The 15,528-nt window shown below is 39.3% G+C and overlaps 1 protein-coding gene across 2 annotated transcripts in view; it reads right to left on the reverse strand.

Moving 5' to 3' along the window:
* Window positions 1–15,528, reverse strand: part of PIBF1 (progesterone immunomodulatory binding factor 1) — a 157,174-nt gene that overhangs the window by 99,633 nt on the left and 42,013 nt on the right. For both annotated transcript variants that reach the window (XM_084767879.1, XM_084767878.1), the window contains exons 9-10: window positions 15,179–15,304; window positions 2,965–3,063 (exon numbers count right to left, since the gene is read on the reverse strand). In XM_084767879.1, the coding sequence (XP_084624005.1) occupies window positions 2,965–3,063; window positions 15,179–15,304 (225 nt within the window). The remainder of the gene's footprint in view (window positions 1–2,964; window positions 3,064–15,178; window positions 15,305–15,528) is intronic.

Genomic DNA, 15,528 nt, shown 5'->3' on the forward strand with positions numbered 1-15,528 from the left:
CATGTGGGGCTTCAAATTGAACCCAGGGCTTCTTGTGTCCTGGACTTGCTTTGTAGACCAGGCTGGCTTCAAACTCACAGATAAACTCCTGCCTCTGCCTCCCAAGTGCTGGGATTAAAGTCCTGTGCCACCATGTCTAGTTTAGGCAAGTATACTATATCCTTAGCCCATAGACCTGATTTTAAAACTTGAACAAGGATGGCAATAGGTGGGCTACCAGGGAAATCTCAAGGTGCCCTAACCCTAAAAAGAGGACTACGGGCAGCTAAGGAATACTGAGAGTGGGGGACTCATCCCCAGAGATTAATCTCCCAATTAGTTACTCAACATGACGTGGTTAGCTTTAAACAGCATATATACACGAGACACTAGATAGACGAGCAGGTGGTATTTATGCGTTTACATATAGATGTAACAACAGCAAAGAAATGAAGCTATGCATTTGAGAGGAAGCAAGAGGGGGTTGGGATATGGGAGGAAGCAGGTAATAATAATGTAATTGTATTTTAACTTTAAAATTTTAAGAACTCAAAAAAAATGACAAAAATCATCATTAATTGTTGGGAATTCCAACACCCTGTTATTATCAAGGGCTATCCTAATCTGGTAGTCAGTTCTTATTAAAACAAGATGGGTTCATGAAAGGATGAAAGTTAATTTTTTGTTTTGTTTTGTTTTGTTTTGTTTTTGAGAAAGGGTTTCTCTGTATCACCCTGGCTGTCCTGAACTCACTTTGTAGACCAGACTGGCCTCGAACTGCAATCTGCCGGTCTCTGCCTCCCAAATGCAGAACCTTAAATAATACCACCAGAATAAGTGAGTAAGTCAGTCCTTTTCCATGGCAAGTTAAGTCCAGTGTATCCTTCTTATAAGCAATTATCACTGATAACATACAGATTAAAAAAAGGATGGGGATTTCATGTATGAATATTAAGAGAAGTATTTAATAAAAAATACAGTACATTTAAGATTTTAAAACAGGGCAGGTCTCACCCCAAAGCCACGCATTTCAAGTCTCAGTCGTCACACACTCATTCTGCCCCAATGCCTGGCCAGCTTGTCCCAACATCTGATTGACGGAGCATCTTCTCATCGAGTAGAGCCACACCAGGAAGTGCTCCTTTACTCTTTGTTAATAGCACTTGGCCAGTGGTCTGCAACCTGGGCTTCAGGTTCGGTGGGAATTAAAGCCAGCCTTCATATGTGAGTCAAGTATCTGTGCACAGTTTGATTTAGCACTAAAAGGTATCTTTGGATTCTCCTAGTTTGGGTCATTTTCTTCTGAAGGCTTTCTCTATTAGTCTCAGGTGCCAAGATGGCAAGTTCTGAAGGAGGGACCATCACAGAGCACCTTCTCCATCTGATACTGTTATCTCCAGACTGGAGGCCCCACAGCCATTTTCACAGTTGTGTTTAAGCCCATAACTCAAGCCTAACAGCTTCTTTTTCTGGACCCAAGTCCATGTTTAAAAAGGAACACACACACACACACACACACACACACACACACACACACACACACACACACACACTCACTGCTCTATTCCTATTAAAATTCACTCAGCTTATCAAATAGTCAACAAATCAAAAGATCTACTTGGTTCCACTTCTGTAGCTCTACCATTCTTTCTCTGCGGTCTATCAAAAATTTCAGTGTCAATTTTGTTTGTTTGGTTTTTTGTATCTTTGTTTTCCCTAGGGCTGTGGATCCAACTCAGGGCCTTTCAAATACTCTGCAACGCTCTTCCACTAAATTATATCCTTGGCCAAAATTTTAGTTGTATATATTGTTTAAATTTCAAATTAGAAGCCAGGCATGATGGCAAGTGCCTAGAGTCTCAGCTACTTAGGAGGCTGAGACAGGAAGATTTAAGTCTAGGACTTTGAGGCCAGTCTGGGTAATATGAGACCTGAACCTTAAAAAAGATAACTGCAAATTAATATCTAGTGCTTTATTTATCAATACATAGAAATGCTGTCACTATGTGAAAGACATACGTAAACTTTCTATACTATTTGAGCAACAATTCTGTCTAAAATTATTTTAATAAAGGGAAAAAAACCATTCCTTACTCTATACGTAATCAAACTATTTAAAACTTAGAGTAACTCAAACAAGTAATGATCTTTTAACTTCAAGCTTATCATTGATTTACTTTTATTTTAAGTATGCGCACCTGAGCTGGTAACTGAAGACAAAGCATTTTCTCCTGTCCCTACCAAAACAACACTGGAACATACAGATTTTGACAGATGATTTGGCGAGTGTACAATGGTACAACTCCTTTGGAATAAGTTTCACAGAGGTTTTTTTCCACTCATAGGCACATACCTAAGAGAAAAACATGCAGGCACACATTCACATACACATATACAAAACACACACATACACATGTACAAAACATGAATGAGAATGTTCACAGCAGCTTTACTTTGGTAGCTGCAACTGAGAACCCAAATTTTAATCAACAGAATATATTAACAAACTGGCACATGCAGACACAGAAATAAGGAATGATCGATAGCAGAAAGGGTAGAACACAAATGCTGAGTCAAGGAAAGTAGATCCAAGAAAGTGAATAATGTATGATTCCACTGATGTTTAGTCTAAGAACAAAGCTGATGTCAGTGATAGAAATCAGAAGGCTGCTGTCTCTTGAAGGGAAGTAGATAAGATAAACTGAAAGGGTATAGGGAACTCTCTGGAATGACTTAATTAAGAAAACTGTAAAATACAAATCACAGTTCCATTAAACACCCCCCCAAACACACACACACGCACGCGCTGGTTTTTTGAGATAGGTGGCAGCCCAGGCTGGCCTCCAGCTCCTAGTCATCCTCCTGCTTCAGTGCTGGAATTATAGGCCATCTTCTACTCTAGCTGGCTTTAAAAGTTTTTTTCTAAAAGGAAAACACAATAGAAACAATCACTGAGGGATTTTAGCATTTCCATTTCCTTCTTACTTGTCCAGGAGCTGCTCGTGCTTTTCTAGAGCTTCTTTTTCCGCTGTCACTGCTCGGTTCTTCTCAGCGAGAGCATTATCTCTGGCTTCACGGAGATTTCTAAAATTCAAACATGCAACCCAGTTATTTTACATGCATGAACATCTATCTTTCAAAGATTCACAAAGTTGCTTACAACGCTTAGATGTCTATCTTAAGGACTGACTAGAGACGGGTGACGCCGAGTGTACGGCGCATGAAGCTGCCTGGCTTAGAGAGTATTCTGATAGTACGCAGCAATAAAGGTGCAAACACAGTGTTTCTAAACAGAGCTGAGTTAGATGTTAGAATTTAATTACTTTTAGTTATTCATGGGGAATGGCAGTTGGGATCATAATTGCTCCCACAGTTACAATGCTTTCTTCATAGTTTTTTCCTCATGGGTAGAAGGGTAGGGTAACAGTGAGTATAAACCTCTATCTGTATCCAGTGGTACAGTGACTCGGTAATAGTCAGTAACACGGGGCCCTAATCACAAGAAGGAGAAAACAGTACTTGATTATCCTATGTGTGAAGGAATAACTTTAAAGTACAACTAAAGGTCATTTGCTGGAGGCAAGGATCTCAGCACAGGGTGGAGTACACTTCCAGGAATTCCCTGTGCTTCAACAAGTTCCTTATCAGGAAAGGGTCTGGCCTGTAATCTTCCCTGAGGGCTATGTGACTATGATGCTCCTTACAAGATCTGGGGTTACCAGATCAGGTGGTGTGAAACCCTAGCCATTGTGATTCCATCTTGTGGCTAGACTTCATCTTAGGCCTTAAGGTCACCCCAGTTACTGTAAAAATCACAAACCGTTCAAGGAAAAGAACCACCCTAGGTCTGAGCCAATCAGGGGACAGCAGGAAAACACCTGATGTTTTAACATCCCCAGATGTTAAGCATTTTGTGATCAGGCTTGACCAATCCCCTAGCGCCAACCCAACCTTGCTACATGTCAAGCAATCCCGTAACTGCCAAACTGGAAAACTCCGTCTTTGTCAGGTCTCTCCTACTGATCTACTGCTTAGGTCAGGTTCGAGGGCCTGAGCCCTCAGGCTTGAGTTTAAATAAAGACCCTTTGCTTTTGCATATGGCTTTGGACCCCTGGTGGTCTTTGGGAATCTAGTGATCTGGGCACAACAGTGGAGTGAGAACCCTCACTAAGGAAAGGGAGCCCACCTTCATAGACAGAGCTATCCAGAGAAGTCAGACTTCAACCTTATCCAGCAGAGTCCCACAATTCAGAACATGGCTGTTCTGATGAGAAATTACATCCCAAGACCTTCTAGGTCTATGTGATCTGGTTGGCAAGAGATCACATCCAAGCATCTAGGTCTGGGTGATCCGGATGGAATACAAACATGCCTTTAATCCAGGAGACAGAGGCAAATAGATCTGAGTTCAAGGCCAGCCTAGGATAGAGCAAGTGTCAGGTAAAGAAAAGCTTCAGGTGTTGTGGTACATGTCTTTAATCCCAAACGTAAAGTTAGTTTGTAGAAGGAAGCATTCATGTTTGAAAGGGATGTCTAATTGAGTGGCAGAAAAGGTGATGAATCAGAGATCTGAGAGAATAGGATATGCCCAAGTCTCACAAGAAGAGAGAGGAAAGGGAAGCTACTTAAGAGGCAGTTTTTCAGAGAGAGTGGAGGCAGTTTTACCAGGACAGTAATAGCAAGATGGATTACAGAGAGGAACTCAGATGAAGATTGAACAAGCCAAAAGATGAGAAGAAGCCAGAAGATTAGAGCAGATTGCTGAGTTAGTTTGAGGCCTAGCAGAACAATTCTGGGCCGAGAGAAGGCAGACTGAGTAAGTCGGCTGGGAGAAGAGTTTGAGCCACAACAGCTGAGCTGAGCCAGCCAACCCAGAGCTCAGAGAGAACAAGTAAGGGTGAGCTTATTAAGCAGTGAGTCTCAGAGGCTGAAAACACTCAGGGCCTAGATTAGCGTGAGCAGAGTCTAGGAGCTTCTAGGACTAGGCCTAGGTTAGCAGAAGGAGGCATTAGCCTCCCAGATAACAAATGAGCCAGGAGAATAAAAGTTACATACATCCACTTATGATGACAGCAGAAACCAAAGCTGTTGAAAAGGTTACTTTAGTGGCAGCTAAGGAGAGAACTCCAATGGGGGAAGGTAGCAACAGTGAGTACATAGGAGAGACTACAGCCAGACACGAGCCTCTTACACCCAAGTCTCTTTATGTTTTAATACATATGAAACTTGGGGGGCAAAAAAACTGAACTTTGTTCAGTTAGTCACTTAACTCAAAAAATTCTACTTCTTTAGCCGGGCGTGATGGCGCACACCTTTAATCCCACTACTTGGGAGGCAGAGACAGGCAGATCCCTGTGAGTTCGAGGCCAGCCTGGTCTACAAAGCGAGTTCAGGACAGTCAAGGCTACACAGAGAAACCCTGTCTTGAAGTATAGGGAGTGTGTATAACTGGCCTTGCGACACACAGTTCGAAAAGGGTCATAGAGTTTATATGCATAGAGTTTATATATACTCTGAAACCCATGATTTTAACATCACATCACAGCACTTCTCATAAAGAGCAGGCCGGGATACTAGAATTTAGTTTCTTTATTATTCATACAACTATCAGTAGTAAGCCATGAAAACTCACATTCTTTGAATACATCAGTATGATACACAGTGGATAAAAACACCCAGTGATCACCCTTGCTATACCCATACGCAATGCTGCCTTTTTGCACAGTGATGAGTAGCTATTTACAGTCTTAATCATGTCAACCACTAGAGAGAGATTCATGAGCCAAATTTACAAGCCACAAATAAAACAGTTGTAAAAGTCGATGTAAAGGTCACTCTTGTCAAAAAACAATAACAATAATTTTGTATGCTATTTTCTAAGTAGAATTTCTTTCTTAAGTAGCTTAAAAATTATTTTCTGGTACCATCATAATTGAAACGACCTTAAAAACTATTGTATTATTAAGCCAAATAAAACCTGGAAAATAAATTTTAGAGAACACAATTTTCTAAGTATCTTAAACATTTATATATTTTTATTCTAAGATGACCTACATATTTTCACCAGTAAATCACAGTTAGTTTCAATTCTCCTTTCTAAAAATGGGCTCAATATTTTAAATGTGATTTAAGTAGCGGAATTCCAAGTGGGTCACACTGGCAGTGCCAGAATATGAATGCTAAGTCGGTAGATGGAGAAGCCTCATTCCCTAATTATACTCTCTTTCTAGTAAGAATGAGCATCAGAAGTAAAGCTAAGTCACAGAGAGTCAAGTAAGAAGAGCTATCATGAGAGAGTAATAGTACAGACTGACACAGCCAGCCAGCATCATCCAGCTAATGGGGGTATGATAAGGCATAAACAAAATTCCAAGGCCACAGGAAGAAGAGTTGTTCTTAACATGTAAGTTATTGACATGAGGGAACTAAGTGGACATTTTTCTAAAAAGTGGCACACGTATAAGAAATATTAAAGGACACTCACCTAAGAAAATTCCAAAAGAGAAGACCAAAGGAAGGAGAAAGCTCTAGAAGCCTGGGCTTTTATCATTAGTGTTATCCCCTAGGCACCTGCAGGTAAGATTTCCTTATAAACTTGTTCCCTTGTTTGGCTGCCATATCTTCCATAACAACTGATGTACTGGATATTTTTAAAATATTATCAGTTGACATCCTTCAAGTAAAGTGTAAGAGAAATAAACTGAATATAGGATCCCATTGACAACAGTATTGACAGTAAATATACAGTGTTTACCTTATATCAGGGTTGTTCTAGGAACTACATATATAGTATTTGTTGTAGTTGAATATGAAATGTCCCGGTAGACACGTGTATTAGCTAATTAGCTAGCTTCACTACTTGGGAAGGTTGTGGAATCTTTAGGAGGTAGAGGCTTGCCGTATGAAGTATGTCACTGGAGGTAGATCTTGAGATTTATTTTCAAGCTGGCCCCACTTCCTGTTCACTCTCTGCTTCCTGAATGCAGACACTCTGTGACTGCAGGCCTCTTACTCTTGCTGCCATCCTGTGGTCGTTTGAATAGGAACGGACACTGTGGACTCATATCTATGAATACTTGAGCCCCAGTTGGTGGAACTGTTTGGGAGGATTAGGCGGTATGGCCTTGTTGGAGGAGCTGTGCACTGGGGCAGGTTTATAAAGTTCAAATGACCCAAATATTCCCAGTTAGCTCTCTCTGCCTCCTATTTTCAGATCAAGACGTAAGTTCTCAGCTACTACTTCAGTGCCATGTGTGCTGCAATGCTCCCTGCCATGGTGGTCATCAACTCAAGCCCCCTGAAACTGTAGGCCAGAAAACAGTCTCCCTTAAATTCCTTCTTGTCAGATATTTTGTCAAAAGAATGAATGAGAAAAGTAACAAAAACAGTAACTTGTTACAACTCTATCAATCATAAGTTGTATCCTTTCCATCTTACAAATCTGTTTCAAGACTGAAATGCAAAGGCTCAGTCCAAGGTCACATCTTAAGGCACACTGCAGAGTCTGAGTGGAAATCTATTCTTTATCCAGATTCTCTGCTCTGAAGCATGCCAGTTGTTGCCGTTCTCAGGACTCCTTTATTTCCCAGACACTTCCTCCCTGGGATATTCTGACATTATGAGATTTGTATTGCATGACTACATCATGGCACAAACAGATGTCAATCGGAATTAGCCTGAGAAGAACTGTAAACACAGTGTACACGCTCTTTTAAAATTAGACTGGATTGACAAAACACCAGATGCACTGCATCCCCAAATACAGATAAAACAGTAACTTCCATATAATGAATGAATAATCCATCTCCAAATGTTAAATGTATTAGAGGATGTAGTAAATGCAATTAAGAACAAATAGCATGGATTCAAATGTTCCTCAAAAGAGAAAGTTGAAAAACTGACAGAGGCAATCTTTAGTATATATAAGCTAACAGGGTTGAGATACAAACTGAAGATAACAACATGTAATTGGAGTAACATTGAAATATGTCAGGAGTTGTCCAAGTGGCTAATATAACAAAGCTTTTGAAATATAAAAGTCCATAGTCCTTCCCTACCTTCAGGAACTTGGTGACTGAACATCTTCTACTGGCTCCACCCCACCAACCCCAACTCAAGCATACCTAAATCCAAGGATGCTAAAATTGTGAATATAAAATGGCATGTTTTTCCTTAAGAGAATGACGTCTCATTTCCTCTAGGAGGGGTTGTGTAGGTTTCTGTTTGCTCTCTTGGTCGACAGATGCTTCTTTTCTTTTCTTTTTAAAAAAGATTTGTTTATTTATTTATTATGTATACAGTGCTCTGCCTGCATGTACATCTGCAGACCAGAGGAGGGCATTATAGATGGTTGAGAGCCACCACGTGGTTGCTGGGAATTGAACTCAGGACCTCTGGAAGAGCAGTCAGTGCTCTTAACCGCTGAGCCATCTCTCCAGCCCCAGATGCTTATTTTCATCGGGAGTTGGTTATAAGTTATTATTGGTCTCATGCAGAGAGAAAACTAGGTTGTACCTCTTTTCCTTTATTTTTCTTTTGTAGGTAAGGTGATAGGAGCTGAAAAGAAAGGGGGATATAGAAATATAGAGGGAGGATAGAACAAAAGGTAGATTACTGAATCTACTCCTCAACTCAAGGCCTTAATTGTTACTCACAAATAAGGTTATTTTTAATTCATTGGTATTGAATTTTGTATATTGATGCAAGTCATGGTCACGTCACATACTAGTCTAATTTTATCACAAGAATATATATCCTAGGTCTAATAGATAGATATAATTCTATAGATATATAAGGTAAAATAGTTAAATAAGGTCTTGAAAAGTCTCAGAGACCTACAGAACATGGTATTTAAAGATATTTTTATTATTCTAAAGATTCTTTGACAACAAGACAAGTTAACTTCTGGCAACACCCAGCCTGCCTCAAAGAATATGAGCATCAAAGAACCTCCTTATGGAGTTGGCTTCAAATGTGGCAAACCAGCCACTGGGCAAAATGTCCTTGTTTCTGCCATAGACAGAATTCTGCTTAAAAATGGGCAAGTTTAGATGCAGGCAGAGTCAATGGCCAAACTCTGCCAAGACAGGGTAAGCAAATCCGCAGTAGTTCCTGCCTCACAAATAAGTCTGTCAGATATTGGGCTGGAAGGCTGAAGATGATGCTCCAACGTTACAGAGAGTGTTGGGTGACTGTTCAGGCAGTAAACTGTCTCAGTCATTTTTTCATTTTGGAAGCTGCTAACCCACACTCCGGATTCACTCAGGTATTTAAATTTTATTCCTTCTCAAGTCTCTGATGGGGTTGAAGACCAGATAGTTTAGTCTTACAATTAAGCTTAGTTGGTTAGGGGTTAAGATGTTTTTATATCAAGGTAGATGTTTTAAGTTAATAGAGATGAGATATGATAGATATTAATCTTCATTCAGAAATTTAGATCCAACAAGATAGGAAAGATGTTTACTTCAAGTTTGCCAAATACAAATGGCCAAATCACTATGAATGTAACATTTATATAATTCCTGATTGTCTCGTGGTTCTTCCTACTGTATGTAGTTCATTTTATTCATGTGTAATAATATAAATGTATATGTTAAAAAGAAACAAACAAACAAAAAAACCAAACAAAAAATAGCCTGGGTGGTTTTTTTTTTTTTTTTTTGCATATGATTTACAACAGGCATCCCCTGCATATTTTAGATTACTCAAAAGGCCCAATACAATGTAACTCCACATAAGTTGTACTGAATAGCTTAAGAAATACTGACAAGGAAAAGTCACTATACCGTTCATACAAACTGTTTAAGCAGTCTGTTTAAAAGTATTTTTGATCTGCGGTTGGTTGAATGAGTAGATAGAGAACCCACAGAGAAGGAGGCTGGAAATTAATTAACTTTAAAAACCATTGTCTGCAAAATACGTTTATACAGCTAAGATTTCATCACCAATCTGTTTTTTCATGATTCTTTCATGTTGTTGTCTATTCACTTCTGTTAGGTAAGATATAATTTTCCTATCTCTTTCTGATAGTGTTGGAAGGCACATTGAAAGGAAGAATGGAGAGAGGGGAAAATAAAAAAAATGAAAAATAAAAGGGTGGGCATCTCAGGACAACTAACAGAGTAACTAGAGTACACGCACTCTCATATATACATGCATGCTTATCTTGGCCTACTTTTTCATAGCAAAAGAGGGTATTGCAGTAATTAGAACAGAGAAGTTGCTTGGATAAATAGGAGATAAAGAGAAGTCATATCCTTAATGATAATCTCATAAAAGTCTTAAGTTCTTAATAACTTATCTATATAACACAGGTCTAATATCGTAACAAAATGGGCACATGTACTGTAATGTCATTTGTGCAGTAGACAGTTTAATACATGTAATTATATCCACAAGTTCTTCACAACTTAAGCATAAAAACCTCGACACAAAATGTGAAAATAGACTACAGAATAGAACAAATATATTTTCTCATTTCTAGAAGATAAAATTCCTAGTATCAATAGGTGAAATCTAACTTTATGTTGTTGTAAAAAATGTTAGAAAAGCTAGAAATCTTTAGCCTAGGACAGCCCTATAACTTGCAGTCTTCCTGCCTCAGCCTCCTGAATTCTGGTATTAGAGGAATATGCTAATGTGCCTAAAAAGAATTCTTATTTAATAAATTTTCTTCAGAAAAGTTATGTATTTCAGAAGAAGAAACATTTTGAGATCACTGTCTACTGGAAATGTTATAATTTCCTATTCTATTGTAATTAGTTCTATGGTTTGAACGTCTGTCTCTTCCAAAAGTCATGTTCAAATGCAATTACAGCTGTAACAGTAATAGTACGTGGAGCTCAGGTGAGCAGGCCCCGAGGGAGCAGCCTTTCTGAGTGGCACTGATGCAGTTGCAATGAGTAAGTCTGCCTGCCTCTGGGTCTCTCATGTGCTCTCTGCTCTTCTGTCATGTGGGGACCGAGGAAACAGGCCCCTGCCAGATGCCAGCACATTGATATTGAACTGCCCAGCTTCCAGAGTAGTGAGATAATGAGCTCCCACTCATTACATATTACCCGGCCTCAGGTATTCCTTTATAGTAGCACATATAGGCTAAGGCAGCCAGTGCTCACACGGACTTTTTGATTTTCTAGCTGTGAAGATGAACTCAAAGTAAGTAACTATCCAATCTACATCAAAGTTAACATACACACAAGAGAAGTCCATAGGCATGAGAAATTTACAAAACAAGAACCTCAGTTAAGAGTCATCAAGATGCTGAGGTCTAAACACTGGTCAGGAGTCACTATCAAGGTGAAACTGACTAGATGTGGCAGATGATCACCCGAGTAACTTTTGTATCGGTATCTAGGCTCAGTCCTGACCAGTCCATTACAAACCTCTTCATCCTGCTTTCCCTGCCTCCCCAACTGTGCACAGGACTAGGTACAAAGAATGTACATGTAAATGCTTGCCCAGCTGAGCGCACCCACAGTCTCTGTGGGACAGCCTGCACACCTCAAAGCCAGTATTAATGACATGAAGAACTACCCAGAGGAGTACGGGGCAATAACAAGAGAGCTGCGACAAAACCCATCCACAGCTACCTCACCACACACAAGTCACCTGCGAAATCCCTTACGTTCAGAATCTATCTCAAAAGACCAAAAAATAAAAAATGAGAGAGAGAGAGAGAGAGAGAGAGAGAGAGAGAGAGAGAGAGAGAGAGAGAGAATATATGACTCATAAATATTTTCAGGGCCACCCACTTTTAAATGCAGACTAGAACCTCTGTAACGAGCCTCAAGTTCATCTACTGGGGCAGATTAAATACATCCAACCAATCCCCGTAAGTAAATCCAGAGTCAAGGTTTAACACTGTTTAATACCACTAATAATCTATGGAGATTTCACCATTGTCACCGAGGCTTCTTGAGCACTTTTGGGAGGTAGCACATTATGATCAAGATAGCACTGACATGGGAAAGAAATAAAATCGCCAAAGCAATGCAGCCCTAATGGCTACACTGAAAAGCATTCCCGTCTCCTTTGTACGACTGCACCCTCCCTTTCAAACAACTGTGCGGCTGCTGATTTCCAGATTCTGTGCAACAGGAAGAGCTGAATGAATGCTTCTAAGACACTCTGACCTGTTTTCCAACAGTTTCTTTTCTGTGCTTATGAAAACATCTTACATTCAAGGTGGCTTTGTGTTCTGGAAAAATTCAATCACCTGAGTTTATCTTACCTTTTATTATCTCTCAGAAGTCTTAAGGAACAAGTACATTAGCAATTGTGTGTAGACTCTCAAAATCTTATAATAATAGACTTTAATGTAATAATTTCATGTTACCAGTACAATAATCATTTTACTTAAGTTGTCCATAAATAAAATGATTTTTATTACTCACAGTCAAAAGGTATAAAAATAACCATTTATATCTATATTATATATTTTATAGCTTAGGCTGCCCTTTTCATGTGCACTACCCACTTTAGACTTCAGGGGCCACAAACATTACTGTTAGCTCACTTTTACAGAAGAGGGAACTAAACTCGGGGATACAAAGCAGCTTCTTCACCCCACTAGCAAGTGCTCTAGGTGCTGGAGACAGGGTTTGAGTCTCTTTTTTCAAAATCTCTTAGGATATACTCTCACTCATGCAGTACTGTCTTTTCTTTCTAAGAGAGGGCTTGGGCTGTCTCTTGCGTGCTGGCATGCACCTTGATTTGGAACAAGGTCTTATTTCTAACCATGTAAGAGAGGCTGTAGCCTTTCACACAGACCTACTAAGCAAATTATTTATATAATAATCCTTGCCACTGGACTGTTTCTCTTTCTGTCTCTCAGCTGCCAGGTGTTTCTCTACTTTTAGCTGCCTACTCTCTTCTAAAAATGCTCATTAGGGAAAGGTAAAGTAACTAAATATGCAAGTGTAAATAGTGCTACATTTGAACTCACAATGCAACAGCACACTGATAAAGTATAAAAGACAACATCATGCATCTAACTGCAAAGCCAGGTTAACTTACCTAGATTAAAAACAAAACTAATATATAAACATTTTCTGAATTTTGTTTTTCATAAGGAATAATAAAACCTTTCTTTACTCATACTAAGTTTTAAGATAAAAAAAATCCCCAAAAAACAAAACAAAACAAACAAAAAACCCCAAAACACCAAAACCAACAACAACAAAAACAAACCAAAACATACTATTTATTTTGCAATGTGAAGGACTGAAGGGGACAGAATATACTACATTTTAGATCTGCCATAAAGGAGATTCTATCACATAAACACAGGGACAGATTACTGTGATGTGAAAAACAATAAAAGCAAGCTGTCCAACTGGCTAGGTAAGTGCTGGCACAGCACTGGCTGCAGTTTGGTGCCATCTGGTGGCAACTGTCCCTTACAGTGTTAATTATCTATAGGTCAATCTAAAACCTTGTGGCTGAATAAAAGCACCTGGGTCCAATCCTGTCGACTTTCTGGTTAGATGGATGATGATTAGCTTTAACTGTCGACCCAACAGAGCCTAGAATCACCTGGGAAGAGTCTCCATGAGATGTGGTCTAGATCAGGTTGCCCAGTGTGGGGATTGTCTTGATTGCATTAATTGATGTGGGAGACCCAGGCAGAATGTGGGAGGTACCAGTTCTTGGTTTGGGGCCCTGCAGAAAGCAAGCTAAGCACTAAAAGCACACATGTACTTTCTTATGCTCTTAACTACGGATGTGAGTAGTTGCTTATAGTCCTTGCTTTGACTTCTCAACATGATCAACTTGTAAGCTAAAATAAACCCTTCCTCCCCTAAGTAGCTTTCTGTCAGGATATTCTCTTGCAGCAGCATAAATGGAGCTTGGACCGATGGCATCCATTTTGTTGTGAACCTGGGTTCAGAACAAGCCTGGAGATAGCAAAGCTGCTTCCGGCTTTCCTGCTTTGGGAAATGACTGTTGGCCATTTTCCTACGCAACTTTGCCAACTTACCAATACTATTTAGGAGAGGGAGTTAATTCATCTAAACTTATGCTATGCTAGGATGTATTTTATTTTATTATTTTTTCAAGCGTATTTTATTAATTTATTCATATTACATCTCAATTGTTATCCCATCCCTTGTATCCTCCCATTCCTCCCTCCCTCCCACTTTTCCCCTTACTCCCCTTCCCTATGACTGTGACTGAGGGGGACCTCCTCCCCCTGTATTTACTCATAGGGTATCAAGTCTCTTCTTGGTAGCCTGCTATCCTTCCTCTGAGTGCCACCAGGTCTCCCCATCCAGGGGACATGGTCAAATATGAGGCACCAGAGTTCGTGTGAAAGTCAGACCCCACTCTCCACTCAACTGTGGAGAACGTAGGATGTATTTTAAATGATTCTCTTTGTTCTTGTTTTTAGATGGACAACTGAAAAATCAGGAAATTATCACAATAACTCCACAAAAAAGCATATGTATAACCACCACCCATGAAGCTGTTCAACATGGAATCTGACATTGTTGGCTTTCTCTGGGGCCATCTCCTGAACATTGTGCCAGTAAGGGTGAGTGATACTTGGGGTGGGAAAGTGTTTGCCTTTGAAGCGTAAGAACATTATCGACAGGTGATAAGGGAAGGAGAGGAGGAAAGCAGGGAATGGAGGATGGAGGGAGACTGAGAACAGAAGGAAGGACATCTTTAAAAGCCACAGTAATTTCAAAGTTAATAAATGAAAACAATCGCCAGTGAAATAAGTAGGATTTATGTAATCTTCGAATGCTCCCAATTACTTAGAGGAACCTAGCATATAACCATTCAAAAGTAACTGTGTGAATAAAAATATTCTTCAACGTTATCTAACATAGCATCTTTTAGGACAAGTGCTTAAATAAAATATATATAATATTGCATATTACTATTCCAGTTTTTACAAGTATCTAAGAGAAATGGTTGGCAAAACTTTTGTTGTCTTAGTACGCTCTAATTTTTCTCTTATTCTTGCCTTCAGTCTGAACTGAGACAACAGGAAACAGTCACACTATCACAGCAGGAAGACCTAAAGTATGATAAACGCTGCTGTAATTAGCTATCAAAGAATTTAGAATTTTAACATCCCCATTTATAACTATGAAGAAAAACATCTCAGAAATAACATTTAATTTCAACAGAATTCTTATAATCTCCAAAGAAAACGATCAAATAAACTTGCTCTATCTCTCTCTCTTTGTACCTGTTTTCTCTTTCATACATTTCCCTAGAGGCACTGCGAAGCTGGTCAATTTCCAGATTAGTTTTCAGTTTGATTTGTTCCAGTTCATCATGTAGTTTATTTTCATATTCTGTTTTATAATGGTCTCTGCAAAGATAAAAGGAATAGTCATGGTTTTCTCTCATGAAAAAAAAAAAGGCTATTGTTCTCCAGATAAGAGTTCAATATAGTGTATGAAGTATGCTTTTACATTATGTTTAGAAAACTTAGCTGTCTTAGAATTCCTAAAAACACTGTTCCAAACTAGTACCAGGCTCTTAAGACAACTCACCACTGTTACATGGCCTCTATTAACTACTGTGATAGATGCT

Source organism: Acomys minous, assembly GCF_964271855.1.
Source record: "Acomys minous genome assembly, chromosome: 18".
Taxonomy (NCBI): Eukaryota; Metazoa; Chordata; class Mammalia; order Rodentia; family Muridae; genus Acomys; species Acomys minous.